General features: G+C 49.8%; 1 protein-coding gene across 5 annotated transcripts; it reads left to right on the top strand.

Moving 5' to 3' along the window:
* The first annotated feature begins 305 nt into the window (after positions 1-305).
* Positions 306-27,745, top strand: Unc45b (unc-45 myosin chaperone B). Of its 5 annotated transcripts, none has more exons than XM_004870648.4 (20): positions 306-387; positions 711-878; positions 1,464-1,500; positions 2,843-3,018; positions 4,268-4,357; positions 6,135-6,302; positions 6,573-6,741; positions 7,780-7,950; positions 11,093-11,264; positions 14,082-14,382; positions 15,308-15,402; positions 15,584-15,725; positions 16,324-16,464; positions 18,338-18,465; positions 19,336-19,402; positions 20,214-20,327; positions 20,683-20,798; positions 21,904-22,021; positions 24,332-24,487; positions 27,113-27,745. In XM_004870648.4, the coding sequence occupies exons 2-20, from the start codon at positions 711-713 to the stop codon at positions 27,371-27,373; spliced, it is 2,790 nt and encodes a 929-aa protein (XP_004870705.1). In that variant the 5' UTR covers positions 306-387; the 3' UTR covers positions 27,374-27,745. The 5 variants fall into 5 exon arrangements, with proteins under 5 accessions (XP_004870705.1, XP_021104595.1, XP_012923207.1 ...); XM_013067753.3 differs by having other exon boundaries at positions 367-436; XM_087191486.1 differs by lacking the exon at positions 306-387 and adding an exon at positions 404-504.
* The last annotated feature ends 78 nt before the right edge of the window (positions 27,746-27,823 follow it).

Raw genomic sequence — 27,823 nt, 5'->3', positions numbered from 1 at the left:
TATCTGGGGTAGAGGTGGAGAAGGGGCATCATAGCTGTGTCTAGGGAGGGCGTCTGCTGGGGGTTCCTGTCTCTTCTGGATCTTTCAGCCTTTGGAGAATGAGTGTCAGAGAGCCCCCCAGCCCACCCCAGAGGGGGGTGCTCAAGGGGCAGAGGACAGCCAGGACTTCCACGTGGTCATGTCTGTCCACTCCGGGCAGGGGGAGGGCCCTGAGTGTCAATGACAGACTGCAGGCACACCTGCCCCTGTGGCCAAATATGGTGTGGAGCCACCAGCTGGGGTGATAAAGTCTCCTGGGTAGGGTGGGAGGGGAGACCGAGGCTGCTGGCTGACGTGGACGTGAGAGCTCAGACGTAGCATTGAGAGGAGGCAGCCCTGCTTGAGAGAGTGAGCTGGGTCAGGGACTGGGCAGGAAAGAGCTGCTGAGAACTTTCGGGTCTGTGAGGAGAGCTCAGGCCTTTGGTGTGGTGGCTTCACCCACCCCAGGCTGGGAGGGACAAAGAAGTATGCCCAGGGGATGGGGACCAAGCTCCAAGCCAGTGTTGTAATGTCCTTCAGGATTTGGGGGTGTTGGGGTGGGTCCTTTCCAGGCAGGATCCCCACCCTCCACCCTGGTAGGGGTTGGATCTGGAGCTCCGAACCTCAGGCCAGGAGCCCTGCTCTGTGACCGAGCAACGGGCTGACCAGATGGAGCTGCTCTGTCCCGACAGATGGCAGAGGCAGAAGCAGCACAGCTGAAGGAGGAAGGGAACCAGCATTTCCAGCGCCAGGACTACAAGGCAGCCACCAAGAGCTACAGTCAGGCCCTGAAGCTGACCAAGGACAAGGCGCTGCTGGCCACGCTCTATCGGAACCGGGCCGCCTGTGGCCTGAAAATGGTCTGGGGCACAGCAAGCAGGATATGGGCTGAGGGCTCTCAGGGGCGGGAGAGGCTCACAGGGCTGTGGGCTGTGGTCCCAGGTATCGCATTTGAGTCCCTCGGGTTGGAGAAGGGGGCCTCCTGCCGCCTGACCCACTGCTCTGGAGAGACAGAAATTCATCCCGATCAGAACCAGCCTGGCCCCAGCTGCTTTTTGCATTATTTCCTGGCATTTTAAGATCATCCCGAGAGGTAGCGACTGTGACAAGTCTATACAGTAGGCAAGAAGCTCTAGCCAGGGATTTAGCTCAGTGGTTTCACTGCCTACTGTGCAAGCGCAAGGACCCGAGTTCGATCCCTGGTACAGGAAAAAAAAAAAAAAAAAAAAGAAGCTCGAGGCTCAGAGGGCTGAGTTAACCTGCTCAGGCCCGCACAGGTGGCCGCAGAGCCCCAGTCTGTCTGCTATCAGTCTGTCTACTTCTCCATACCTGGCTCTCGCAAGGCCTGCTGCTCCCTGCAAAGCCCTCCCCTCGCTGCTGTGATGCTGAGTGTTGGTCTCTGTGCTGGGCCCCATTGACTGGGTCTCTCCTTTCCTGTTTCTCAGGAGAACTATGCCCAGGCAGCTTCAGATGCCTCTAGAGGTGAGCGCCCCTGACCTGACTTCACCCCAGCCTCCTCCCAACATGAGCTGTGCTGGGTCTTGATATTATTCTGGTTACGTTTTGGGGTTGTGATTGTTTATTGTTTGTTTGTTTGTTGTTTGAGAAGCAATGATACTGTCTGAGGTGGCCTCAGAAGAGAGGCAAGCAGCTGGAGAAGGGACAGAAAACATCCTGCATAGAGCAGTTGAACGAAGTGGCAAGACAAGATGTGATTTAAAAATATTGGGAATGTTTAAATTTTAAAAATTGTTACAGCTAAAGACAGACTGCCATTAATCCCCCTCAGAATAGCCCCCCACTATGCTTCAAACACACTTTTCCCGTTGTTCTTGCCACTTTCTGAAGCAGCTCTGGAAAGTCCTCTTTTGTGACTCTCTTTAGTTGTGCTGTTGTGGCTGCCTCAAGATCCTTAATGGATTCAAAATATTTACTTTTCATGGTCATTTTGACTTCAAGGAAGAGGCAGAAGTCTTACTGTGCCATGTCCAGTGAATAAGGAGAACAAGGACACGTGGTAATGTTTTTAGGAGCCTGCCTTTCTGTTGGATGGCACTCAGCAGCAGCATTCACTATATTTTTGATCATGCCTTATAATGACACTCAGGAAAGAGGACTTCCCAAACTGCTGTAGAATGTGGCAAGAAAGGTGGGATAAGTGTGTTCGAAGTGAGAGGAGTATTTTGAGAGAGATTATGGCAATATGTCTTTTACTGTAATAAATACTTTTTATTTAAGCATTCACAGTCAATTCTGTGTGTGTGTGTGTGTGTGTGTGTGTGTGTGTGTGGTACCAGGGATTGAACTTGGGTCCTTGCGCCTGCCAGGCAGGCAGCGGAACCACTGAGCTAAATCCCTGGCCGGTCAGTTTTGATCCCACCTCCCAGGTGGGACAAGAGCTGTCTCCAAATACCTGAAAGCCTGTCTCAGGAGGAAGGATTGGATTTTATGTCTGGGGTTCCAAGGCTGGACTTAGGATAAAAGGACAAAGGACACATGTAAAAGGACAAAGTTAAGCAAAGTATATTTGGGTAGGACGAGGGAAGGGTTTTCTGACAGCACTTCCTGCTGCCTCAAAAAGGAAGGAGCTCCCCATTGCTGGGGGAATTAAAGCATCAATCAGATGAGCCCTTGGCAAGGGTCCTGTAGCAGAGCATGGAGCCACAGAAATTGGGTGAGATGATGCTTATGCTCTCTTCCAATCTTCAGACTCTGGATCTTACAGTTTCCCCACCAAAGGGATGGGCCAGGTAGTCCACATGTGTTTGGGACAGGTGAGGTGGGGTGAGAAGCCCCCTGAGAATTTGCCCATGTCCCTCTCTAGCCATCGACATCAACTCTTCGGACATCAAGGCTCTGTATCGGCGATGCCAGGCCCTTGAGCACCTGGGGAAGCTGGACCAGGCCTTCAAGGACGTGCAGCGCTGTGCCACCCTCGAGCCACAGAACCAAAACTTCCAGGAGACGCTGAGGAGGCTCAACACCAGCATCCAGGAGAAGGTGAGCAGGACCCCTTCCCACTAACCTTTGCTGCCCCATCTCATTTCTAATGGAGATCTGGTAGGGGTCGGGGCATCAGGAAAGAGCTGGCCCTATCTCCACACTCTAAGCTGGGGACAGCACATGGCACATGGAGGCTCCAGGGAGCAGCTGAACAGGTGCCTGTCCCTGTGAGTGACTGACAGGTGCTGGGACACTGTTAGAGGACACATGTCAGCTGGGGCTAGAACATGGGCCATTTAATTCCAGATAGCTGTAAAAAATGTGATCACCTAGTATCTCTGCAACATGGTCATCCTCTTTTTTAAGGCAAACAAAGGCAGCATGAGCTACGGGGGAGTCAGGGGACAATGATGAGGGACAGGAGGGTCAACAGCCAAAGAGAACATGACACCTCCTCTAGAAAAATGGAGTGGGGTGGGCAGAGCATGGACCAGAGGTGTGGAATCCCGGAACCCTCATCCTGGCCGAGCTCCTGGTTTTCTGAGGGACTCCTTGGGGTGCTGGTTTCCTCCTGTGTAAGCAAGAGGGCAACTGATCCTTTGGGTCCTTGCTCCAAGACTCAGTAACACCAGTGAGTCTGCAGCAGCCCCGTGGGGGACTGCAGCTTTCTGAACAAGGAAGCACAAGGGAAGGAGAGATCAGAGAAGGGCAGGTGAATGAGGCATCTTTCCACCCCAAAGCTTTCGAGCGCAGGCAGAGGCGGGAGTGTGGACCAGCAGAACTAAGCTGTAGGAAACACAGAAAGCGCCAGTGAGATGATCAGTTAGGTCACCATATGAAAGACCAGAGCGGTGGAATCAAGTTGACATGGGGAGTGTGACAGTCTTGACATCCAAACATAGACACTTTGATTTGCTTGAAGTGATGCTTGAGAGCCACTTCCAGTTTATGAACCCGGAGACACATTTCTACTTTCGTCCCTATGGAAATGTCTAACAGCTGATTGTTTACTCTAAAATTGGGCTGATGATCTTTCTCTTCCAAGAACCCTGTGATGAGCAAATGAGACACCGGATGTAACTAGATTGTGACCTTTGTGGAGCAAGGGCTTGATTTTGCTCACCATTCTATCCCCACAGTCGCCAACACTGTTCATTCACCTCTGCCCCGGGTCAGTTAGCGTTTGTTTAATGAACAAATGAATGATGTACTACAGCTCAGAGTAGATGCTAAATTTTACTGAGATGAGATGAGCAAATCTAAATGATCCTGACCTCCTCCCCTCGCTGCACCTTTCTCTCTTCAGCTCCACGTGCAGTTCTCCACAGACTCGAGGGTACAGACGATGTTTGAAATCCTCCTGGATCAAAACAGTGAAGCTGATAAGCGAGAGAAGGTGAGTACCGCGCTGTGCTGGCCAGCAGAGGGCGCGCTTGGGCCGATGGCTCCCGCTCCAGGTCCTCTGGATCGCTGCGCCGGGATTCGTCGAGTGCCAGCGGAGGGAGTACGTGTTTTGGGGGAATCTGAAGGAAAATTGGCCTAAAGCTAACCACTGGACGGACCAGGATGAGGGTGAATATGGTGTGGACAGTCATGGAACAGGATCTGGTTCGGTCTTTATTTAAAATTATGGTGTTTTATTCACCATGGATTTTGGCATTGATTTTGATTTTTTTAAAAATACTGCATTAAATATTATCCAGATGACTTTTTTGGTGTCTCCTTAAGTTCTGCACCCAAGGGGCATGCCTCAATTGCCTCACTGTAATTTCAGCCCTGAGAAACAATGACATATTCAAATAATGTTCTATTTCTTTTAGAAATATTACAAAGAAGTCACTCGGAAATATTAAAATATTTACTGATACAGTAATCTTTTTAACTAGATTTATTGTGGTTTTTTCTAATCCTTTCTAGTCCACCTTCAGAGGAAAAAAATTGAACATTTCAGTGTTTTGCATTGATAAGAATTTGACAGACAATGCCTAGGGGGTGCTGTTAGTTTTTGGTCAGTAAATCCACATGATATGCAAATATCTTATATAACAAACTCTTGTGAGGCATAATGAGTTATTATGGATAAAAATAACTTCTTTTTCTATCCCGAAGATTGAAGATGGAGCCTTTGCACTGAGCTGAAGCCCCAGCCTGTTTTTCACTTTTTCAGACAGTGTCTCGCTAAGACAGTACGTTGCCCAGGGTGAGCTCACACTTGCCATTCTCCTGCCTCAGCCTCTCAGAGTGCTGGGATTACAGGCATGCCCCATCATAACTGGCCAATAGCTGTTTTGAAAAATGAAGTCAGCAGAGTATATTGGCACACATGTTAGTTCAAGATCAGCCTGGGCTACATAGGGAGTTCAAGGCCAGTCTGGACTACATAGAGAGATCCTGTTTCAAAAAAACAAAAACAAACAAGCAAAAGTCATCTCTCTGTCTCCTTCCCCTGCTGTTCCATCTTGTGGGTTCTTCTTTCAGTCCTGGACCCTCAGGTGTTGCCTGAAGCTCCTTCTCCAGGTCTGGGCCCCAGTCCAAAGACTTTAGGGTGAGAAGAGATTTGGAAACCACCTAGCTCAATTGCCACATTTTTCAGATGAGGAGTTGGGGGCCCAGAGAGGTACTCTGACTTGCCCATGGTCACACAGCTAGCAGAGAGCAGAATCAGAACTCAAACCTTGGGCTTTCAGGGGCCATCTAGTGCTCTCTCTTCCCACCACCTTCTCCTTCCTGAGAACCCCTGCAACTTCAGATTCCCCTGAGCAGGGACACAGGCAAGCAAAACATGCCAGAACCATATGAGAGGAAAAAATCTAAAGAAAAGTGATTCTTTTTGTAAAAGTTCTTTATTTCCCAATATTATTCTAGGCTCCCGTAACAGGTGTACATAATTTAATGTCAGCTTAATCAGAGTGAGTATAGGATGCTGATTCTACTTGTCAATGTTTGCCCCAGTTGGCTCTGAAGTCTTTTTATCCATGACTTTTATGGCTGCAGTACATTTCGGTCAAGTTGGGCTTTATGCAAGTTACTTTGACTTCCTCTGTGTTGTATCTTCGAGCTGTGTTTCCAGGAGTGGGATTATAAAGGGAGAAGACAGCCACATTCTGAAGACCCAGTCATCGCACTGGCCCCATCATCATAGCTCCTTCTGACCCTCACTGCCTCTTTCTCAGGCTGCCAACAACCTCATCGTCCTGGGCCGGGAGGAGGCTGGGGCCGAGCGGATCTTCCAGAACAATGGAGTGGCCCTACTGCTGCAGCTTCTGGACACCAAGAGGCCTGAGCTGGTGCTGGCTGCGGTGCGGACCCTGTCGGGCATGTGCAGTGGCCACCAAGCCAGGGTGAGGGCCCGGGGATGGGGGTGCTTGGTGCTAGAGCTGCAGGTGCAAGGACCTGAGGGTGACACATGGCGGGGCTGTGGCTGGCGTCCACTGACAGCACATCTCCGTGGAATCTGGTCACATTGCAAGGGCACAACAGCCCCCTGGGCAAGGGGCTACTGCATTAGGTGGCACAGCTCTAAGTCTCTGAAGTGAGGATTCTCAGACTGTGGAGTGGGGCAGCCAGAGGGATGGGCAGGGCTGCTGACTGTGATTCCTGCCTTGCTCCAGACCACAGCCATTCTGCACGGGGTCCGCATAAACCAAATCTGCAGCCTCATGGCCATGGAGAATGAGGAGATGTCTCTGGCTGTCTGCAGCCTGCTCCAGGCCATCATCGACTCCCTGTCTGGGGAGGACAAACGGGAGCACCGAGGGAAAGAGGAGGCCCTGGTTCTAGGTAGGAGATGTCCTTTGGTTTTGGTTCAAGTGAGGGAAAGGGAGAGTAGGTCATCATCTCAGAATGGGCATTTCCTGTGTGTGGAGATAGTCTGGTATTTTCTGACTATGAAAGTATGGGAGGCCCAGCAGTGGTGTTCACAGTAGCCAAAGGTAGAACAATCCAGTGTCTGTCACAGAGGACTAGATATGCAAAATGTGGCACTATATGCATTTGATGGAATATTATTAAGCCATAACAAGGAAGGAATGAGAAAGAAAGTCTCTCTGAGTCTCAGGGAGGTCAGACAGCAGAAGCAGAATAGACCCTGGTCTTCTCCCATCTACAGGGAAGCAGAGAAATCCTGGCATCATAGGGAAAGGCTGGAATTCAGGCTCCCAGCATGCCTTGATATATCTCTAGGGGGATAAGATGCCTGTAACGAGTACACATCTCCCTTCTGGAAAACATTTTATTAAATTAGTTTATTGACGATTACATAATGGAACCCAGCACAGGGTAATCTCAGCTACTTGGGAGAGTGGGCAAAATGATTAAAACTTTGAGGCCAGCCTAAGCAACTTAGTGAGACCCTGTCTCAAAATAAAAAAAAGAAATGGGATGCAGTTCCGTGGTAGAGTATTTGCCTAGCATTGCCGAGGCTCTGGGTTCAATCCCGAGTACCACCAAAAACAAAAAACAAAAATGACAAAAATCTACCTAACATATTCCTGGACCTCTGCCAGTCATAGCCCAGGAGCAAAGGACTTTCTAAGAACCAGAACTATTTAAGGCTAGAATGGGCTATGATAGCAGACAGCACTCAGAATAACTGGAGGACCCTTGGGCTTGTATAGGGATTTTCTTCCCTTTTTTCCAGTAACATGAGCAACAGTACACTCTTGCATATCCAGAAACTCGCATATCCAGAAACTTACATATCCAGAAGGCAGTGGGTCCCATATTTCTGGAATCTTTCTAGAAGCTTCTGCCATTCTTGACCTTGTCTACCCAAGACTTTCTACTCCCCTCCATTTATTCCTATCCTGCATTCCTCAGACACCAAGAAGGACTTGAAGCAGATCACCAACCACCTGCTCGACATGCTGGTCAGCAAGAAGGTATCTGGCCAGGGCAGGGACCAGGCGCTGAACCTGCTCAATAAGAACGTCCCCAGGAAGGACCTGGCCATTCACGACAACTCACGAACCATCTATGTGGTGGACAATGGTGAGGGGATGGGGCGGGTGGGGCTCACTCAAGTCTTCAGTGGGCACCATGCTACCTGGCACTGAGCAGGAAGCACAAGAGGGGAGGCTCTTGTCGGGAAGGAGTCTTCAGTCCCAGAATTCTGGGCCTCAACATACCCAGAAAGCGTTAAGCACGCTCCAAAGCATCTGGGTGGAGTCATCTCAAAATAGGGGCACGTTCAAAAACCAAACAGGAGTCCATTAACCACAGGATAACATTCCTGAAGTCTCATGGTTGGTGAAATACTCCACAGTGTTTTTAGAAGGGAGAAAGGGCACATCGAGGATAGTGGAAGATTCCAGCAGATAGTCAATTTGTTGGCTCCAGGGTGTTAACTGTCCCTTAATCAACTTCTATAACTGTTCGGGAATCAGACCTGTGGTTTTACCATCTTCTATGGTTCATCTGCCCACAGATATCAAAAGATAACAAGCCAGCAAAAGCTGATGTGAATCTATATTTGATATTTGATTTCTCTTGTTTGTTTCTTCATAGATCCCAGCAAAATACACATGCAAATGCTTACTTTTAACCAAGTAGTGCTAAAGGGCTGCCCCTACATGATCCCCCTCCCAGTTCTGGTCTTTTCTGAATGTATTATAAACATAGAGCATCACCAACGACCCCTTCTCTCTGCACTAGGATGTAGACTCAACCATATAGTTTATAGGATAAGGAGGGTGAGGAGCAATATTTGTTGTTCTGGCCTTGTGTTGAAGGGCACCAAAATGAATAACACCTGGGTAAAAATAAAGTGGATTTTAAAATTCCAACATGCTAATGCAAGGCTACAGTGGTGAGGTGTAGGTGTGATGCAATCTGGGGTGGTAGGGCAACCTCTCAGAGATCAAACCAGAAGTGAGGTCCTGAGGTCTTGGTTTAAGGAAGAGACAGAGACTGATGAGGAGGAAGTGCAGAGTGTTCTAGCAGAAGAGAATCAGTACACTCAAGGAATAGGCAGGATGGAGGGGAAGGGTGGGAGGTGAAATTAGGGCTGTGATGGGAGGGGAAGCAAGTGCACTTCGTGGGCCTTTGGGCCCCAGACTGGGCAGTTTGGATTGGCTCATCAGGCCCCTTTTGGCCCTGCCAAGCCCTTTTTGAACATGTGGTTGTGACCCAAAAAGAAATACATGTTTGAGGCAGGCATGGTGACATACACCTGCAATCCCAGAACTCAGGAGGATCACAAGTTTGAGGCCAGCCTGCTATGTAGTGAGACTCTGTCTCAAAAAGAGGAAGAAATACGTGTTTAGTTTCTGAGTTTGTTTCCTGGCACACCGTTCTTACAACTGTTGGGATCTCCTGTGTGCTAAGTGTCTTTGCATGCTGACAAGATGACTAGTGGCTGGGGGTCAGGGTGGAGGAGGAGGAGGTTGCCAGGGGAGCCTGCGCTGTGATGAGAGGGTGGAACTTTCTTTCTCCAGCTCCCATCACATCTCTGACCTCAGGTGAGGGGAGAGAGAGGGCTTCGGATGGAGCTAGTCACTAATGGCCAATGACTTAATCAGTTATGTCTATGCCAGGAAGCCTGCATTAGAAAAAACTCTAGCTGAAGGGCTTCAGAGAGCTCCCAGGCTGGGGAGCACACCTGGAGAGGGTGTGGCAGCTCCACACCCCTTCCCTAGACCTTGCCCTGTGCATCTCTTCCATCCAGCTCTTCCTGGTTGCATCTTTTATGCTAAGTGATAATCTAAGAAGTAAACTGTCCTGAGTTATGAGATCTGTTCTAGCAAATTACTGAAGCTGAGGAGGGGATGGTGGGAGCTTTCATTTGTAGCCAGGCTGGACAGAAGTTGTAGGAAACCTGGGACTTGCCACCTGCCATCAGGCTCTGACGTGCAGGCAGCTGTGGGACTGAGCTCTTCAGCCCAGGTAGACAGTATCAGAGTTGATGTGAGTGGTAGGATGCCCAGCTGGCATCAGATATCAGTTACAGAGAAGAGTAGTAGAGAGGGAACAGAATTTTCCCTTAGAATGGTAAAACACACACAACATGACATTTGATGCTGAGCATTTTAAGACCCTTTTAACACTCAGAGTTTCATGCCTCCCAGCAGTTACATTCAGTGTTCTTCCTCCCATTTACTGGCACCACCCCAGTCTGACCAACTCCACGCCCCACTGAAACCTGGCTCTGAGATCAAGCTGTCCTTTGTCCCAGAGGCAGTGTAGCCTAATGGTTAGCACGGTGGGCTTTGACACCATGGGCAGAGGGTCATCACCTTGCCACCTACCAGCTATGTGATATTGGGCAACTTGACTTTTCCAAGTCTTGGTTTTCTGCTCTGAAAGATGATAATAACGATTCCTAACCAGTAGGGTTATTTTTAGGATTGAATCAGGTAGCGTGGATAAATCTCTGGGCACCTAGTAAGTGCTCAGAACAACTCGCAGCCTAGCACCCCAGCTGCAGTGTAACCACTCTGTACTTTGTCAGCTTTTATCACTCAGTGCTGTCATCTTTATGAGTCTGTTTCCTGTACAGCAGTAAAGCCAGCACCTAAAAGGTATCCAATTAATCATTCACGTATTTCAACAAATACACGACTATTGAATTAGTCTGATGGAGGAAGCCATTGATGATTCTTTAACCAAAGAGATGAAAAGGGACAATAATAGCAAGTACAGTATTTACTAACTAATACGCACAACTGACTGATAATGATGTCTCTGGATTGGCCCCAGGCCATTTCTACACATTACTTTATCACCTGCATTCTCAAGTGCTATAGGTAGGTAGTACTGTGTCCATTTTATAACGAAAGACACTGAGGCATGGGGAAAAGAGGACATAAAATAGTATGGTAGGAAGATTATGCATCGATCCATGGAATATTAGCCCTGTTCCAATCCTCCAGGGTCTGCTAGTCTTGATTTTGACTGTGTGAAAGTGGAGCCCCAGAGAGGGAAGTGGATGACAGTTTAGGACAGAATCAGGTGGACAGCCTGGGTCTCCTGTCCCCATTCCAGTGCCTTGCATTCTGGATAAGCTGAGTGCTGCCTACAGTCAGGGCAGAGAGAAGCCTGTGCTAAGACACTGCTGAGTGACACAGCATGCATGCATGTGTTTGTGAGGACAAAGCCCAGCGGGGATCTTACACCTCCTGTTATCACCCTGCAGGCCTGAGGAAGATCCTGAAGGTTGTAGGGCAGGTTCCAGACCTTCCCTCTTGCCTCCCCCTGACGGACAACACCCGCATGCTGGCCTCCATCCTCATCAACAAACTCTATGATGACCTGCGCTGTGATCCAGAGCGAGAGCACTTCCGCAAGATCTGCGAGGAGTACATCACGTGAGTTCCCTGGAGGCCTCTCAGGGCTGGGCTCTGTATTGGATATCCGTGGCTGTGTAATAAGTTATCCCAACATTCAGCAACTCAAAACAATGATAAACATTTATTGTCATGCAGAAGAACAGAAATTCAGGAATGGCTTGGCTGGGTGATTCTGGCTCAGGCTTTCTTGTGAACCTACAGTCATAGGTTGGCCTGAGCCGCAGCCATCTGAAGGCTGGAGTTCAGGGGCCCAGGAGAGGCTTCCAAGATGGCACATTCACATGGCTGGCTCTTTGGTGCTGGCTGTGGGTGGCAGGATTTCTCCACAGGTTCCTGAGGAGTCCTTACCCCATGGCAGCTGGCTTCCCCAGAGTGAGCTATCTTAAAGGACAAAGAGGAAGGGCAATGTCTTCTAGCCTGAGTGGATGCACAGCATCACTTCTACCACATCACTTCCAGTCTGGCCTCAAGAGAGAGAATCAGGTTCCACCATGTGAAGGAAGAAGTATCAAAATATTCTGGACAAGGGCTGTAGCTCAGTGGTAGAGTGCCTCCCTAGCATGTGCAAGGCCCTATCCCCAGAACTTCAAAAAAATTTCTAGACATATTTTATACCTGTGACAGGTACCTGTGGCTTAAAAGAACGCCAGTGAGCTCATTAGGAGGAGGCTGGCTCTGTCTACATTTTTGTAACTGTGTGATTTTGCAGTCTAGTCGGAGCTGGACAGGGACCCTCAGCAGTGGGGGTTCTTGAGTCTTTTCACCACCATCTCCTCATCTCAGACCCTTTCTCTGGGTCTTGTTTCTCATTATGTTTCCTCTTCCTTCTCCTCCCATTGCTATATGCCCTTTTAACTCATTATTTCAGTGATTCCCAAACTTGTAAAGTGTTCATGAGTGTCTTAGGTTACTTTTCTTGTAGGTGAGGCATAATACTCAACACCTACTAGTTAAAGGGGGAAAGGTTTATTTTAGCTTATAGTTCATAGAGGTTCAATTTATAGTCAGCTGGATCCAGGACAGGGCCGCATGGCAAAGGGGCATGGCAGAGGAGTAACAGTCCATGGTAAGGCAAGCAGGAGGCAGGAAGCAGTGGACCTTCCTTTCCCTTTTATCCCATCTAGGCTACAAGCCTATTGGATGGTAACACCCACACCTACAATGGGCCTTCCCATTATCCACACCCATAACTATGCTAAACCAATAAGTAGACTAATTTATTTACCACACCCTTAGTCTAGTATCACACACCATGATCCAGCCACTCCTAAAAGCTCCCCCTGAGAGTGCATGAGGCTTTGGGGGACATTTTGGATATAAACCATACCAATGACCCAATGGTCTGGAAGTGGCTCAGGAAGCTGCAAGCTTAAGAGCACCCCAGTGAGTCTTAGCTGGGTGGGAGACACCACTTTTACTCTACTTTTCTTTTTCCTTTTCCCAGGGATCAGCAAACTGTCTCTGAAAAGGACCTCAGAGGAAATATTTTAGTCTTTGCCAGACAACGTTATGCATTCCTATCACTCATTCTTTATTTTTTTTATTCCTTTAAAATACAAAAATGATTCTCAGCTTTCCAGATGTGTCAAATCCTGGTGTATCCCACAGCTTCCACTAACCCCAACTTTGGTTCCCTTAAAGCACCTCATGGCACCTCCAGCCTTGCCTCACATAGCATCACCTCTGCCTGCTGACTTTGTTTTGTTGTTTGTTTTTTTGGTACCGGGGATCAAACTCAGGACCTTTCACTTTCGAGGCAGGCAGCAGAACAACTGAGCTAAATCCGCGGCCCTTTGTTTTGTTTTTTGAGACAGGGTCTTGCTATGTAATTCAGGCTAGCAATGAACTCACTATGTAGCCCAGGCTGGCCTCAAACTTGTGGTGATCCTCCTGCCTCAGCCTCCCAAGGAATTACAAGCATGTGTCACAATGTCCAGCTGCCTGCTGACTTCTGAAGTCCCTCCTGAGAACCCAGATAGAGTTGCACACTCTCATCTGACAAGGGAAGGGACAGTGTGCTGGACTCCACTCTGGGCCTTTTCTGTGTCTCAGAGACACCTCAGCTGCTGGGGGGTGTGGGCATCCAGTGACTCAGGTCCACTTGGAGCAACCTTGAAAGGGATCTTCAGCTCCAGAACTCTTTGCAGCCCGAGGCTTTGCAGCCCAGTGCCTCACTCTGCCCAAGCCTGCTTCCCTCCCTTCCCAAGAGCCCTCTCTAATAAAACTCCTGCACGTCAATTCCTGGGTCATAGTGTGCTTCCTGGGGGACACACCCTGTGACACATTTGTTTTATCATTGATCCTTACCACAACTCTGAGAAGTAGTAGGGCTACCCTCACCGGATAGATCAAGAAGCTGAGGCTCAGAGAGGTCCAGTGACCTCCCAACATCACGTATCACAGAAGCGGCAGATCTAGATCTGTCTGCTTTCACATCTGCATTGGTCAGCTTTCTCATTTTGGGGACACACTATCTGACACCCAGGATTTAAAGGGGGAGAGGCTAAACTTGGCTCATGGTTTCAAGGGGTTCAGTCTATGATCAGCTGGCTTCGAGGCAGGAACATCATGGCAGAAGGATGTGGCAGAGCAAAGCTGCTCAGCTCATGGTGGCTGAGAAGCAGAGCATCAGACAGTGCCAGAGAGGATAGGGGCAGATATAGTAAAAAAGATCCTGCCTCCATGGCCCACCCAGATACACCCAGGATGGGCTTTATTAATTACCTGGGTGGCTCCCAAGCCAATCAAGTTGACAACTAAGCTTAACTCTCACAATATCTAACACTCAATTCACCTTGGGCCAAGTCTCTTGACGACTCTTGTCCTCTGTTTTAGGAGCAAGTTTGACCCCCAGGACATGGATAAGAACGTGAATGCCATCCAGACCGTGTCTGGGATCTTGCAGGGGCCCTTTGACCTGGGCAATCAGCTGCTGGGAATGAAAGGTGTGATGGAGGTAATGGTGGCACTGTGTGGCTCGGAGCGTGAGGCAGACCAGCTAGTGGCTGTGGAGGCCCTCATCCACGCCTCCACCAAGCTCAGCCGGGCCACCTTCATCATCACCAATGGCGTGTCACTGCTCAAACAGATCTACAAGACCACCCAAAATGAGAAGATCAAGATCCGCACGCTGGTGGTAAGTGGGCTTGGTACTCCCTTCCTACCTGGTACCAGGCCCAGACACCAGGGCCACCAGGATGAGTGGGGGCACGTGCACACCAGGGGGCACCAGCCCCACCCACAGACCTCTGCGGAAGGGTGACACGCGGTGCTGTGTGGACTTTGACTCGGTGGGCCCTTCGCTTAGCCTGAGGATGTCCCCTGTGCCGCCAAGGACGTGAACCTTGAGAAGCTTTGTCCAGAAAGCGCTTTCAGAGCAAATGCCAAAAAGTCAGCCTCCTCAGTAAGCACCTGTGTGGCACAGTTAAATATGTTTTATTTTTTCCATTTTCATTTTACTGGAATTATTTTTATTGATCTTTTCTTTATCTTGTAGTTATAGAGATTTCAGTCATTGATTTTTTAAAATCTATATCAAACTTTAAAAAACTAATTTTGGCTTTTGCCATGGTGAATTTTCTCTTCCAGAAGAATTTTTTTCCAGTTTACATTTAGCAAATCTGGACTTGATCCCCAATAACATGACCTCTCGGCCAGTTACTGCACCACCACAAGCAGTTGCTGCATATGGCTAGCATACCTTTGAGGTCAGAATGGTGGAGGAACAGGGCAGGTAAAAGTCTCCAGCTTTTTTGTTTTTGAGATAAGATCTCACTGCATAGCTCAAACTGGCCTTGAACTTGCAATCCTCCGGCCTCAGCCTCCCGAATGCTGGGATTACATTGCCTGGCTGAGCCTCCAGCTTCATGGGTGCCTCCCCTAACCTAGTGTGTTAGAAAGGCATTAGAGGAAGTGGCACCTGAGGCAGTTGTGTAATTCACACAGACGTGTGTCCCAGCAGAGGAAAACGGGGAGGTATTCTGGCTGTAGGGACCCAGTTGAGCAGGGCCTGGCCTCAAGCCGCCGTGTCGCTGATCCTGTGCCTGTCTGCCTTCTCCCAGGGACTCTGTAAACTTGGCTCTGCAGGCGGCACAGACTACGGTCTCAGGCAGTTTGCTGAAGGCTCAACTGAGAAGCTGGCCAAGCAGTGCCGCAAGTAAGGAGCTTGCACCTCCTGGGCCCTTTGTCTCTCCGCGAGCTTGAACGTGAGGGTCTCGGGGTATGCTCTAGTGGATATCAGACAATGAAGGGCCCCTGCTCTCTGCTACCCCGAAATCACTTTACTCTTGATGGGAGCCCCAGTGCCTCCCCAAGCAGCTCTCCCGCTTCGCTTCTAGGTGGCTGTGCAATGCCACCATAGACACCCAGACCCGGCGCTGGGCAGTGGAGGGGCTGGCCTACCTCACACTGGACGCTGATGTGAAGGACGACTTCGTCCAGGACATCCCTGCGCTGCAGGCCATGTTCGAGCTGGCCAAGGCAAGTGTGGCTCTGACCTCCAGCCACAGGAAAGGGCTTCTGGCCACAGGCCCACAGAGACTGTCCTGCTGGGCTTTTGTCCTGGCTCGACCCCTCCCTATGCAAACTTGGATTGGCCACTCCCTCTTTCTGGCCCTGATCTTACCTAGCTGTAAATGAGCTCGGTGCTCTGCCTGGCTTCTAGGCATAAGGAGGGTGAACAAGAGGACATCCATGTTTGTCTGCGCCCCTCAGGAGTGAGGTTGTGTGGGAGGGATTCTCCCAGGGCCAGAGCAGAGGGCATCCAGTGCCCCCCCAGTCCCCACCCTGGCAGGGGAAAGTGTGTGAGACTGGGCTTCTGAAAGAGGCGGCAAGCAAGGAGCTGGGTAAAGCTCCTAGTCTCACTCTTTAGGGTGCTGTGAGAGTCCAAGATGCATTTCTGCCCATGCTAAATGAGAGGGCAGGTTCCTCTCCCTCTGTAACCCTGTACTTCTCCAAGATCAGCCCCACCAGCGTGCTCCTCCCAAACCCACCTGCACACTGGTCAGGAAGCTGTCTTGGAAGAAAAGTCTGCTTGCAAAGTGCTCTTCTGCCTTTCCTCCTAACCCGGTGCCTCCAGACCAGTGACAAGACCATCCTGTACTCGGTGGCCACCACCCTAGTGAACTGTACCAACAGCTACGATGTCAAGGAGGTCATCCCTGAGCTGGTGCAGCTTGCCAGGTTCTCTAAGCAGCATGTGCCTGAGGAGCATCCCAAGGTGGGTGTGGGCACAGCCGGCAGGGGGCTTGCATCCCAAGAGTTCTAGAAGAGGTAGTGGAACAGAGAAACAGTGGCGTGCGTGCCCATGTGTGTGTGTGTGTGTGTGTGTGTGTTTGAGGCAGGATGTGACTCGAGGTTAAGATACAGGCTCATTGAAGATGATATGCCAAATTTCCCCAGAAGATGGCGCGTGTGGCTTTTGTTTTGATTTTGCCTTTTAGAAAAAGATCAACAATTTTATAGTCTGATTAAACAAATGGAGCCATGAGAATATTTTGCAGTTTCTGTTATTGATTTCATAGCTGTGAGATGGTTTTGATTTCATGCTTCTGAGATGTAAATTTCTGGGGAATCTGAATTTGACGAAGTGGATGCTGAGTAGGAGAAGGACATGGGTCAGCATTAGCCCAGATGTCACCAGTCCCTTTGGGCCACCAACACAAAGGTCTGGTGATCCCCTGGACATAAGTATATGATTTGTATGTGATTTGCATATGAGTACATATCCAAAATATCCCCAACCAGTAAAATCGTTTAGATTTTAAAAATGATTGAAGTGATATGCCTGTGTTACAAAACAAACAAGATGGGCAATAGAGAAGAGAAGACAACCACTCACAAGGATCTTATCTCAGATGACCACCATTGGCATTTTGGTGTGTTGTGTTACCCATTAGAGGCTTTATTTTCCCCTTGTGCATCTTTTTTCTTTCTTTCTATAGTTATAATCAGAATGTAGTTGTCTTGTGTCCAATCTCTGGAAAATACTTTGTGTGTTTTCCACTGTGCCACCTCACTCATTATCTGAATCAGTTTTTAAACATCACACCATATTCCACCCAGGCACAGGTGTGCAGCATGTTCTGCTGCTATGAAGTGCAAATGTGCTCCTAGAGATTGGACACAGTGTCCCCTCCTCCTGACCACATCGGCTCTGAGAATTATCTGTTATGATGACTCAATCTCAGGCTGACTTTGGATTTCGACCAAAACCCAACCCATCAGCTTCCTTTGCCATCCCCTTTCGCCCACTGGCATCTTCTGCCATAACTCATCACCCCCACCCCAGTGGAAAGTCAGCCTTCGAAAAAAAGGGTCATCTAGTGACTTGGATCATCTTTCTTTCATTTCACTCCTCTATGAGTGAGAGCCCTTGGGATTGCTCTTCCTGTGGCATCAGCTCCACAGGCTCTGTCTTAGGGGAGGGCAAGGCTGGGGAGGGGCTGATGTTCCCAGCAGCAGAATGGGCTGTGCACTTCTTAGCAGGTGTTTTGGCAAAGGGGATCCAGGGAAGTGTATTTCTTTCCTATTGCTTCCATAACACATTGCCAGAAACAGTGCACTCTAAACACAAATAGGAAGGTATCCAGGCAGTCAGGTGAGGATAAAGTGTGATCCATCTTGGAGGGAGGTGGATAGTGGAATATATTGGGTTGCTATTCTTTTTGTTTCAAGCATCAGAAGTCCTAAAATCTGTTTACCTGGGCTAAAGTAAAGTCAAGGTGTTGGCAGGGCTGGTTCCTCCTGGAGGCTCTGAGGGGAGAATGCTATTCCTTGCCTTTTTCAGCTTCTAGAGGCCACCTATGTTCCTTGCCTTATGACCTCGAACTACTCCAATCTCTTCTTCAGTTGTCACATTTCCTAGTATTTACTCTAATCTTACTGCTTTGTGGTCCACCTAAATTACCAGGAGTAGTCTCTTTTGTCATATAAGGTCACACATTCTCAGGTGGCAGGGATTAGGCTGCAGGCATCTCTAGGGACCATTAATTAACCTATCACAAGAAATCAGAAATGCACCACCTTTACCTCCAATACAGTTTGTCCTGGTGCCCAAGTACTTTCCCCATGGCCACCCTTTCATCCCTCAGGACAAGAAGGACTTTGTAGACATGCGCGTGAAGCGGCTCCTGAAGGCAGGTGTCATCTCCGCACTGGCCTGCATGGTGAAAGCAGACAGCGCCATCCTTACTGACCAGACCAAGGAGCTGCTGGCCAGGTATGGCTGCAGCAGGCTGGGCTGGGGTCTGGAGGGCAGGAGATAGAAATGACGGGGGGCTAGGTGAGGAGCTGAGCTACTGGGTGTCCCAGAGGAGAGACTTATAGGGATGAACGCTAAAATGTGACTGGACAGGGCAGGTTGCCGCAGGTGGAAGTTTGCATCAGGAGTGTTCACTGTCCACTCTGATTACCTTGTTTCCAGAGATTCAAGACACAGTGTCTGTGCAGCCTGGGTGGGGGCAGGCACGTCACGGTTGCAGTATAATACAGTGGGTGTCACAACAGGGAAGCACAGAGGGCTGGCTGAAGCACAAGCAGTGTCACCCAACCAGCCAGCCTGGAGGGCATTCGAGGGCAGCCAGGAAGGGCTCCTGGTGGAGATGACAACTCAGTGGAGCCCTGAAGGAAGAAAACAACCCACCCAGATGCAGGGAGGGAAGGGCTCCATGCAGGAGGAATGGGATACACAAAGACATCAAGAACAGAGAGAGAATGAGTGAATGCTGGGGTTCCTCTGTGGTGTGTCTGGGGTTTGGCGTGCTAGATGAGACCTGAGAGAGGGGGCCAGGGGCAGACCATGGAGGTGGAGAGCTTCTCTTGGGGAGAAAGGAGCAGCCAGGAGCCTGTGGTTCTCTCCATCAGGAGGAGTGGGTGACTCTGCAGCCCCACTTGGCCTGACTTCCTCCCCCGCCTCGTACAACCATGGCAGTGTCTCCCAGATGGCTCATTCTGGGCATGGGCCCACAGGGTGCCCTCTCCAGGCTTTCACGGTTGGTCCTCGAGTTTCCCCAGCTCTGACTGGCTGGGCTGGGATGCTTGGGAAAGGGCTTGGTGCAGTAAATATTCTCCTCTATCCTCGGCCTTGCAGGGTGTTCCTGGCACTGTGTGACAACGCAAGGGACCGAGGTACCATTGTGGCTCAGGGTGGTGGCAAGGTAATTGGGCAAGATAAAAGATCAACCTAGAAGGTGATGTGCTGCAGACGAGCACACACTGAGTCCTTGTGTGCATGTATGGGTGCGTGTATGCATGCATGCTTCTTGCCTGGCCCAAGAATTGTGTCCTCCCAGCCCACCCCAACCTGGAGTACAGTCACTAAGTTATCTTCACTATCTCTGCCCATGACCTCAAACCAATCTATGCTTAATTTGAGGATCCTACGGAATATACTTTGGAATCCCATGTATCCTCCCTGCTGTTGGAAGGAAACCAGGTGTAAAGCTAGAGACCATGGACTTTTTCTGCAGACTTGAGTTTAGTCTTCACTTCCCCCTTTCAGCTATGTCAACTGGGGCAGATTATTTACTCTTCCTGAGCCACAATTTCTTCATTTGTAAAAGGGAGGGGGAAACCACATTCATTTTCAGAATGTCACAAGGATTAAATAAAATAAATCTAGATATCTATCTCTAGATAAAATAAATCTCACAGTAGGTCCTCAATAAATGGCTGCTGATTAGGTTTGGCTTGGGCAAAAACTAAAAACTCCAATTACTGATTATTTTTCCAAAAGCTGAAGGGACATATGAACGGGTGGAAGGAAGTGGGGATCCAGACCCTCATAGGCATTGGGAGCAAGGGAGTGAATCCATGATTCAGTATTTAGTTGTTTTCCATGATCCTCAAGAGCTGCTTATGTTGCCCAGGCTTCCTGAACTTCTGGTGGGACAGAGAGGCAGCTGGAGTGGGGTCAGGAGGGCCCTCAGGATGTCCGTGGCTGAATAGTGACTGCACCCTTTCTTGCAGGCCCTGATTCCCCTGGCCTTGGAGGGCACAGATGTGGGCAAGGTGAAGGCAGCCCATGCTCTCGCCAAGATCGCCGCTGTCTCCAACCCAGACATCGCCTTCCCTGGGGAGCGGGTGGGTATTTGGGGTGGATGGTCTAGCGATGGTCTCCTCTGCTCATAGGGGCCTTTCCCCTCATCACCCCAGCCTGGGAGGGGGGCACGGTACTTTCATGGGGCAGGTTGAGAGATGAACTGAAGGCATCTGATGCCAGGTTTGGCTCTGCCTCTGGAAACAGGATTGTCCTCCCCAAAACTCAGTTATCTCCTCTGCAAAGTAAAGGAAATAATCCTGCCTTTCAGCATCATCATGGACACTAAGTCAGATAACATGTGGGAAAGTGCTTTGTAAATTTAAAGCTGGCCACCTGTAAATGCAAGGGACTGGGGAATGTGGTCCCCTCCTGAATCGGTCTGTGACCCCCCTACAGGTGTATGAGGTGGTGCGGCCCCTGGTAAGTCTTCTGGACACCCAAAGGGATGGGCTTCAGAACTATGAGGCTCTCCTAGGCCTCACCAACCTGTCTGGACGGAGCGACAAACTACGGTGAGTGGGATATGGAGGTGAGAGGAGGGGACAGGGATGGAGAGAGAGGGTCCCATAAAGTATTTGGCTAAAATTTCACCCACATTATATGCTACAAGTGCTCTGTTTGGAGGATGCATCAAAGGCATGAGGCAGGAGAAACAGTGGGAAGGATTTGAGTTCACACCTGGAAAGACCACCTAGGGAATATATGAAGGGCTGCAAAGGCACAGCTTCCTACAGCAGTAAGGTATCCAGGTGCTCAGGTGGGGATAACGTGTTATCCCTCTTGGAAGCAGGTAGATGGTGGAATATATTGGGTTGCTATTCTTTTTTTTTTTGGTACCGGGGATTGAACTCGGGTTCTTGCGCTTGCGCAGCAGATGGCAAAACCACTGAGCTAAATCCCCGGCCCAGCTATTCTTTTTTATTAAGTGGCCGAAAAATAACCCTAATTGATTTCGGCACAAAAGAAATGTATTGATTTGTGTAGATTAAAAGTCTGGGGTAATCCCGATTCAAGTGATTTGATGCAGAGGTTAAAAAGCTGTCCTAGTTCCTGTTCCTCCGCTCCCCTCCCCTCTCCTCTTTTTCTGTTCTTTTCTTCTCCTCTTCAGTATGTTGTCTTCATTCTCAGATGCACTTTTCCCCCTCCCTCATCACCACAGGTAGCTCCAGACTTCACAGCTTCTTGGGTTCATGTTCAGCAGGAAGGAGAGAGAGGAAGAGAGAATTTCTCCTTCCTAATAATAATGCAAGAATCTCCAGTTGGGTTACATATTCAGCCCAGAATCCATCACTTGGGACAGGATACACTGTTGTGTCATTTAGTTTGTGCCTATCGGTGCCCCTTCTGATACTTTTTTTTTGGGGGGGTACCAGGGATCAAACTCAGGACCTTGCGCTTACGAGGCAGGTGCCAGAACCACTGAGCTAAATCCTCGGCCCTCGATGCCCCTTCTGGAGCTGGGCACAGGCGTGATGCTGGCCACACCATGCTGGCTGAGGAGCAGAGGGGTGGGAGGGACGTCACCAGGATGGAGAAGGGTTGCCCTTGGGGGGCCAGAGCCCCAGGTGCTCACTACAGAGGACTCAAGAACCTCCTTTCTCTGCCTTCCCACCCCAGGCAGAAGATCTTTAAGGAGAGAGCCTTGCCGGACATTGAGAACTACATGTTTGAGAATCATGACCAGCTTCGGCAGGCGGCCACCGAGTGCATGTGCAACATGGTGGTCAACAAGGAGGTGAGACTGGGTGATCCAGGCCCAGAGGGTCTGGCCAGCAGCCAGGCCTGTGAGGAGACCAGGCCTAAGACAATGGCACTAAGACACAGAGCGTGTAGCTCAGTGGAGTGCTTGCCTAGCTTGTGCAAGGCCTTAGGTTTGATCCCCTGCACTACAAAAACAAAAAGAAAAAACCAAAGCAGCATTTTAGCCAGAGAACCCAGGAATTTCTCTGAATCTTTCCTGGCTTACAGCAATCCCCCCTCCTCCCCAGGGTATGACATAATACTATCCCAAGCTGGGGCTTTGATTGCAAAGCTTGGACTAAACGAGTTGAAAGGTACTATTTCCTTAAGTCACTTAGGCCTAAGTAACATGAGAGCAAAGCAGGATTTCAGACCAGGGCCTCTTAGAGGTCAAGGATGCTAGATCACTTGTATTTCTTAAAGTTTTTAAAATTAATAATGCAGAAATGCCAAAATACAGTTATAAATCATTATAGAATATTTAAAATGCTGATATTTAATGAGGTATCACTGTTTTCTTAGAAATCACAATGTGATCATCACAGAATAACAATAGGGTTTATAAAAATAAAATGAAGCTGGGCATGGTGGCACATGCCTGTAGGCCCAGCACTTGGGAGGCTGAGGCAGGAGGATCACCATGAGTTCGAGGCCAGCCTGGGCTACATAGTGAGTTCAAGTCCAGCCTGAACTACATAGCAAGAACTTGTCTCAAAAAAACTTTTTTTTCAGAACATGCCAGATGGCTTCCTGATCCAGTACAGGGGGAAAATCTAACCATTTGTTGAATGTCTACTTCCTCTCCTGTCAGGGCATTGCTGTGCCTATAGGGTGCAGTCCCATCAGGTGCAATAGAGCCGAGCCCCTTCTTGGTAGGAAGGGGAGGCCAAGGGGCCCTTCTGACTTGAGACTGACTCTTTCTTGCCTCAATACTTAAAGTCTCAGATATGTTATTGGAGGAAACCCCAATCTTTGAAAGCTTGATAAAATCAGGAAATACAGGGACCAGGGTCCACCAGGGGCTGGCCCAAGGCTGGGTTGGGGCCTGGCAGTTAAGTGGAGAAAGAGTGTGTCTAAGGAGATGGGCGATGGTGGTGGGGTAAAAAGATAAGGCAAGGGGAGAGGCAATCCCCCCTGGGGAAGGGGAGGTTGGTTGTTGCTACAACAACCAAAATCAATAGGAGTGAGGTTTATTCTTTGCCCACCACATCATAGTCCCATGTGGATGGGCGGCTCCCTTCCAAGCAGTGGCTCAGGGATCCAGGCTTCCTGTGATATTGGGAACTGGCCCCCCTCTGCCGCTGTGGGAGTCGTCTCCATTCCGGTGGTGAACAGGGAGAGACCATGGAAGAGGCAACTGGAGCAGCTGCTTAAGGTGGCCCAGCAGTGACACAACTCCCCTCTGCTAGGGTTCCGTCCATCAGAACTAGGCCACGTCCCCAGCAAGGTGCAGGGGAGGAAGAAGGCAGTCCTTGGCTGGGCAGCTGCTTCCCAGTGACAACTGTGCCCCACCAGAGGGGACAGTGTTGGGCCCTTTCCTCTGCCATCCTCTCACCTGTGTGGACCACTGCCCTAGCTTCAGGGAGACACAGGTGGAGGGTCTTACCGGGGCAGCTGTGACCTTTGTCCCCTTTTATAGCTCCACATCTTGGAAACTTGATCCAATGAAATGGCCTTAAGCTTGACCAACCTGATTCACTATAGGGCGGAGCATGGTAGTGAGTTGCTGTGAGGGCTTCATACCGGCCTGGGATGAGGTTGGAGACACAGGACAGGGCCTCAGGTTCTGGTTGGCTCTTCTGCTGTCAGGTCCTTGCAAAGCCTCTTTGTCACCTGGAGGGGACAATACAGTACCTCTCCTTTACTAGGAAAATGCCTATTTGTCCCTGCTCCTGCCCAGCTCCCTGTGCTTTCAGACTGTAGAGTTCATTGCGTAGCAGACTGCGAAGGCCCAGGTTGTGGACAAACACCCCAATCCTCTCTAGAGGGACATGAAAGGTTCCTCAGGCACTATCTACCCTGCAAACATCTTGCCTGCCTCTCTGCCCCACTGTGGCAGCCAGGGGCCACTGAATGTAAACAGAGGGAGTGCAGTCAGCTAAATAGGGAGTCCCTTGCTCTTGTTAACTTTGGAGGGAATATCAACCCTTTCATCCAGCGATCAGGGAAGGCCTCCTGGGGGAGGTGACATGCGTGTGCTGCTCAAAGAAGGAAGATGTCAAAAGATCCAGGTCAGAGAACTTCAGCTGCATCAGGAGGTAGGTGAGAGACATTTTTCTCTGAGCCATGCATCTGCCTTCCCCAGATTCAGGAGAGGTTCCTGGCAGATGGGAATGATCGGCTGAAGCTGGTGGTGCTGCTCTGTGGGGAGGACGATGAAAAGGTGCAGAATGCAGCTGCCGGAGCTCTGGCCATGCTGACAGCAGCACAGAAGAAGCTGTGTCTCAAAATGACCCAAGTGGTAAGTGTGGGTCCTGGGATAGGAAAGGGCTGGATGGGCTCTAGGGACTCTCCCAGCCCCAGACCAAGTGTCCCCAGTGATCCTCTGGGAGGCCAGCACCCAGGGTAACCCCTCCCTGCATAGGGTGTCTGTTCCTACCACCTAAAGGGAGGAGGGGCTGTGTTCATTTTTTAGGCTTCCCGAGGGTGCTAGCTTAAATCCTCCCGCTGCTGCCCACTGCCGTTCACCCTCTGCCTTTGCTGGTGCATAGAACACATTACTTAACAATTATAGCAACAATAATAACAATGCTAAATAGTGCTGTGGGGCTCCTGAGCTCCTCAGAGAAGCATGGAAATATGCCAGATGTGGTGGTGCAGGCCTGTAATCCCAGCTACTAGGGAGGCTGAGGCACTGGGATGTAACTGCAAGGCCAGTTTCAAGTGAGCGAGACTTTGTTTCCAAATAGAAGTAGAAAGGGCTGGGGCTGTAACTCAGTGGTAGAATACTTGCTGAGTATACATGAAACCCTGGGTTCAATCCCCAGCACATAAGAAAGGAGGAGGGGGAGGAGGAGGAGGAGGGGAAGGGGGGAGGGAGTGAAAGTACTTGGGATATCACAGGGAGCTTGTGGTTTGGTGAGGAGGCCACAGGTTCCCTAAAGCGGACACAACAATTAGCTCCTATGGTTCGACTGCAGCCACTGCAGTAGGAACAATGAGAATGACACTGACAGTCACAAACATAAGAGTGTGCAAGATGAAACTTTCTGTGTGTCACCACACTGAGCTTAGTCCACGGGCACTCATCTCCACTGACAGTGAAAAATGTACACGTCAGGTCGGTAGCAGGCTCCTTTACACTGTCAATTTAAGGTGTGTGTGTGTTCTCGAAGTTTCAAGGGCCTTATGTTGTCCAGGCAGATGTCACTTACCCTGTGAAGTCTTTGGACTGCAGCCTCTTGCCCAGTGGCAACCTTCTCAAGACCAAACGTGTTAACAGTTTCCCTGGGTCTTCTGTCTTACTAGACTGGGTTTAAGGAGCTTCTGGCCTGAGGACCACACTGCAGAACCATTGCCCTAGAGGCCCTTCTCCTGGAGTAACTGATCATGTGGCTCCTGGTGGCGGGTCCACACAGATACTCTGTGGCCATGCATCTGCTGTATGCCAGGTGTTACCCCTTACACGTACCACATGAATCTTCCTAACAACCCTGTAAGCTGGGGGCTGTCATTGTTCTTATTTTACAGATGAGGAAGCTGAGGTGCAGCAAAGTAACTAGGCTAAGAGCAGACACACAGTTAGTTGGGGAGGGAAGGGTCTCCTGCAGGATTGCCAACCTACTCCTGGCCACTTCTTCATTCTTACTGGAGGGCTCAGAATTCTTGGCTGCATTTCTGTCCCACCATGGACACCCCATGGGACATGGGAAGCTTCCCAGGCCCACCTTTTGTACAGCCTCATGGCTGTGCTGGTCAGACATCCCTGCAGTCTTATATCAGCTGGGAGACAACCAGGGAAGCCAGGCAAAGCTTCCTCCTTCCCTGGGATCCTATCCTGACAGTTATACCTCCCCTTCCCCTGAGTCCTCAAGGATATCCTGGGGAGAATGGGCCCTGGGTCCATTACCAGGCACTCATCAGCATAGAAACTCCCTGAATCCTACCACAGCTAGCTGAACATTGATTTTCTTCCTTACAGTAGGAGACTCGGTGCAGAGTCTGCATAGCCTTTTCTTTCCCTCTGCGTCTGTCTCCCCATCTGAGAGCAGCACATGTAGAAAGCAATTTTGGTGACAAATAATGGGTAAGGGTGTGAGGAAGGCCAAGGGGCGAATGTTTGGATTGGTGTAAATCATCCTCCTCCCCGTATTCACTTGTTAAACCTGCTACACTCCAGCCCCCCGTGCCAAGCGGTTTCCCTGAATCATCTCATTAAGTCAGCACAATGTCAGAGGTAGGCAGAGCAGATGACAGGTGCGGCTCCCAAGGCTCCGAGGGGGTAAAATAACCTGGCCATGAAGTTGGTTAAGCGCTGAGCTGGGACCTGAACACTGGTCTCTTTGACTCTAAACCCAGGCAGATGCCTATTCTACCCTGCAGTCTTTTTTGTGTTTGTTGAATGACACAGGAGTCAGCCTCCTGATTTGACTCCCAGCTTTATCACCATCTCTCACGTGTGGTTAGAGTGGTCTAGAGTCCTGCTTCCCCACACACAGTAGTGGGTGTCTTCACAGTTGTGGAAGGGAGATGGAGGAAGGGTGGAGGAGAGGGTTCACACCAGACTCATGTGTTGATTCCAGTCAAAGTCAAGGCTGGTAGAGAGCGTGCCTACTTGGCTGGAGTAGGCATCTCAAAGAGCCCCTGGCATGGCAGAAGCAGGCCTTGCACATGTAGCCAGGAGAGAACCCTCTTTTTTGAATACTCTGCATCCCCATTGCCTTCAGACAAGCTGTAGACCTGTCTCTTTGCTTTTCAAGCAGCTTGAAAAATAAATAGATGGAGGATGCTAATCTTGTTATTTCCAGGTATTTGACCATGGCTAAGTTACTTAGCTGTGGGGCTGAATTCCCATTTATCTTGTCTATAAATTTCTTGCTGTGTCCCCACTGATCCGTTGAATCCTTTACCCATTTCCCCTCCCCAGACACCTCAATGGCTGGAGATTCTGCAGCGGCTTTGCCTGCACGACCAGCTCTCAGTCCAACACCGGGGCCTGGTCATTGCCTACAACCTGCTGGCAGCCGATGCTGAGCTGGCCAAGAAGCTGGTGGAGAGCGAGTTGCTGGAGATCCTGACCATGGTGGCCAAACAGGAGCCAGATGAGAAGAAGGCAGCGGTGGTTCAGACAGCCCGGGAATGTCTCATCAAGTGTATGGATTACGGGTTCATTAAGCCAGTGTCGTAGACAGGGGCCCACTGGGGTGCTGGGGCTGGTCCTGTACTGGGCAGATTCCTGAACTGGGTACTCCTGGAGTGTCAGTTCGCCTAGGGATCACAGCAGTGACAGTGAAATCTCAATATGAAGGAAAAACCTGATTGTTCCCTGAACTGTGACTCTTCTTTGTCCTGGAAAAGTTTGATTGTTTCACTGGCTCTTTTGCTCCCCATTTCCTTATATATGTTAAGCTCTAGAAATTCCTAGAATAAGTCTTTTCATGATTAGAAGACAGGTTGGGTAATTCTTTCTGTTCCCATTCTAAAGCCCAGACTATTGAAGTGTGGTAAGGAAAGAACTAACAGGTGTGTGACCATAAAGATTAAAGCTCTTGTATTTGAATGCTGGTCTGTGCTGGCTTTTACACCCTCTCTTACATACCATGTCGGGAAGTGCATGTTTCAGCTTCGGTGGCCCGTC

This window comes from Heterocephalus glaber, unplaced genomic scaffold (genome assembly GCF_053883595.1).
Source record: "Heterocephalus glaber isolate CG9 unplaced genomic scaffold, H.glaber_assembly_v1.0 deba00001564, whole genome shotgun sequence".
Lineage (NCBI taxonomy): Eukaryota > Metazoa > Chordata > Mammalia > Rodentia > Bathyergidae > Heterocephalus > Heterocephalus glaber.
This window is presented reverse-complemented; position numbering and strand designations above follow the sequence as displayed.

Excerpts from the sequence above, each read along its gene's own strand:
- Unc45b (XM_004870648.4), top strand. The coding sequence starts at position 711 with ATGGCAGAGGCAGAAGCAGCACAGCTGAAGGAGGAAGGGAACCAGCAT. Across the intron at positions 7,951-11,092 it reads CATCTATGTGGTGGACAATG|GCCTGAGGAAGATCCTGAAG; the intron begins GTGAGGGGATGG and ends ATCACCCTGCAG. Across the intron at positions 20,799-21,903 it reads GGACGGAGCGACAAACTACG|GCAGAAGATCTTTAAGGAGA; the intron begins GTGAGTGGGATA and ends TTCCCACCCCAG.